Here is a 2,479-nt window from a genome sequence, read left to right as displayed (position 1 = left end):
TCTGCTCCGAGTGCGGCGATGGCTACTACGAGGCGTCGCGCAACGAGAGCCGCCTCGTGTGCGCCGGTGGGTAGGGGCCGCGGCCGGATTTGGCGGTGGGAGCGCCGGGCCGGGGCGCTGCCCCGATCCGGGGCGGCCCCCCCCCCCCGCCTGCACCCACGGCTGCTCTCGCCCCGCTTGCAGAGTGCTACCGGGCCTGCGGGCGCTGCACGGGGCCGGAGGACTCCAGCTGCCTGCGCTGCAAGCGGGGCTGGGTGCTGCACGAGCACCGCTGCATCGGTGAGCCCCCGGCGCGCGGGGCGGTTTGGGGCAGGGGGAGGCCCCGGCGGTGCTGGCTTGGGGGGGGGGGGCCACGGCGTGCCCGCCGCCCACCCGCCGTCTCCCCCGCAGACGTGGACGAGTGCGGCACGGAGATGGCGCACTGCCGAGCCAACCAGTTCTGCGTCAACACGGAGGGCTCCTACGAGTGCCGAGGTGGGAGGCGCGCGCCGGGGCGGCGGCGGGGGGGGCGTCCGCGCCGCTGCCCCTTCTCGGCACCCCGGCCGCCGAGCCGGCCCCCCTGCCCCAGCTGCTCGGGCGCAGCGGGCTTCGCCGGTCCCCGCTGCCGGGATCCGGCCCGTGGGTGCCCGGGGCTGGCGCCGGGCACCCTCAGCGCTCTGCCCTCCGCAGACTGCTCCACGGCCTGCATCGGCTGCATGGGCGCGGGGCCAGCCCGCTGCAAGAGGTGCAACAAGGGCTACCGGCGGGACGGGGCCAAGTGCCTCGGTGAGTGGCCTCCCCGCCGCCATGCCGGGCCGTGCCGGGCCGTGCCGGGCGCTGCCCCCGGCCCGGCCCCGCCGCCCGAGCGCTGCCTCCCTCTCCGCAGATGTGGACGAGTGCGCCGGCGCCGAGGAGGAGCCCGTGTGCGGCGGGGCGCAGGAGGTCTGCGAGAACACGGAGGGCAGCTACCGCTGCGTGTGCGCCCCGGGCCACGTCCGCCGGGACGGCCAGTGCGTGGAGGACAAGCCGCCCGGTACGGCCCGGGACGGGGGACGGGCTCCGGGGCAGGGTCTGCGCGCGCCCTGCCCGGCCCCTGCCCACCGGCGCCGTCCCCGCAGACGCCCCGGAGAAGGGCTTCTTCGACGACGTGACGGAGGACGAGGTGGTGGTGCTGCAGCAGATGTTCTTCGGCGTGGTGATCTGCGCCCTCGCCACGCTGGCCGCCAAGGGCGACATGGTCTTCACCGCCATCTTCATCGGGGCCGTGGCTGCCATGGCCGGCTACTGGCTCTCCGATCGCGGCGACCGCGTCCTCGACGGCTTCATGAAGGGCAGATAGCCCCGGGCACGGCCGGGGGCGGGCACGGCCCCTCCGCTCGGGCCGGGGCACGGGGCTCTCGGAGCGGGGCTGGCGCCGGGCGCGGGGGGGGCCCCACCAGGTAGGAGCTCGCCTCCCCCCCTCCGCCCTGCAGAAGGAGCGCGAGGGGCCTGCTCCGTCCCTCCCTCCGGGTCTCGGGGTCCCACGCGGATCCCTGCTCCCGCCGGGCGCTTCGACGCCTCCGCGTGCCGGGAGAGCTCGGACCCGCGCGGGGTGGTGCCGCGGGGGCCCGGGGGGCTGCGTCGGTCGGCGCCGGCCCAGCTGCGCCGGGGCTGCGGTGGCCGAGCTGGGGGCTGCTGCACGGGCACCTGGGGCACATCCCGCCCGTGGGGAGCAGCGAGGTGCGGGACCCCGACAGCGCTGTGTGCTGCCCTGTGCAGCCCTGCGGGGCCGGGACGAGGCCGGCTCGGACGCCGGGGTTTTGGGGAGGGGGTGCTGGTCCCCCTCTGCCGGGCTGGTTTAGGGGTGCTGCAGTGCTGCGTGGGTCACCCTGCAGCTGGGATGCAGCGTACGCAGAGCGCGTGGGTCCTGCCCCACGGCTGGGGGCAGCACCGGCCCCGGCTGCCTTTGGCGGGTGCAATACCTTGCTGTGCCCCCCACCCCCCAACCCTTCTGCCCCTCTCCCCTCCCAGCGTCTGCCCCCCCAGGCAGGGGCGGGGGGCCGAGGGGGCCCCTTGCTGCCGGGGTGCCGCACCGGCGGCCCTGCCTGCTGCATGAACGTGGCTGTCGCGCTTGTCCGTCGGGGTGCGTCCATCTGTCCGTGTTACCCATATCTCAGGAAATAAAGCTGTGCACCCCCAGCCCGGCTGCTCCGGGGGGGGGGGAGGTATCTCAGGGGCGCCGCTCTCCCCGTGGTGCCAGCAGCCCCGCGCGCCAGCCAGAGCCGCGGTCCCGTGACATAAACTTTATTTCTCTCTTTTGGCACAAATAGACCCGGCTGAGACCAGCTCCCCGCCTCCCTGCCCCCCCAGTCCAGCCCTGCGTGCGGGGTGGCTGGCGCTGGGGGTCCCGTGCAACCCCCCCCCCCAACCTCCATGCTGTGCAAAATGAGGGGCAAAAAGAAAAGGTAAAAGGGGGCCTGGAGGGGAGGGGATGGAGGGGGCGGCTCACAGCTCGATGGTG

At 75.4% G+C, this 2,479-nt stretch overlaps 2 protein-coding genes across 2 annotated transcripts in view; one reads left to right on the top strand and one right to left on the bottom strand.

The window, feature by feature from the left end:
• Nucleotides 1-5: 5 nt before the first annotated feature.
• CRELD1 (CRELD disulfide isomerase 1) lies at nt 6-2,157 on the top strand (the record flags this gene model as incomplete). The annotated part of the gene is made up of 6 exons (XM_085320457.1): nt 6-66; nt 184-279; nt 391-474; nt 670-765; nt 866-1,012; nt 1,098-2,157. Coding segments are annotated over 6 exons (705 nt in total), but the record flags the coding sequence as incomplete, so codon positions are not given.
• Nucleotides 1,843-2,479, bottom strand: part of LOC146586922 (uncharacterized) — a 3,962-nt gene continuing 3,325 nt past the window's right edge. Inside the window, exon 5 of the mRNA XM_085320456.1 lies at nt 1,843-1,853. Coding sequence (XP_085176582.1) covers nt 1,843-1,853 — 11 coding nt within the window. The remainder of the gene's footprint in view (nt 1,854-2,479) is intronic.

The sequence above is a fragment of the Rhea americana genome, unplaced genomic scaffold (assembly GCF_003343005.1).
Source record: "Rhea americana isolate MKP2758 unplaced genomic scaffold, rheAme1 scaffold_639, whole genome shotgun sequence".
NCBI lineage: Eukaryota > Metazoa > Chordata > Aves > Rheiformes > Rheidae > Rhea > Rhea americana.
The sequence above is the reverse complement of the archived record's forward strand: the minus strand, read 5'-3'. Positions and strand labels throughout refer to the sequence as shown.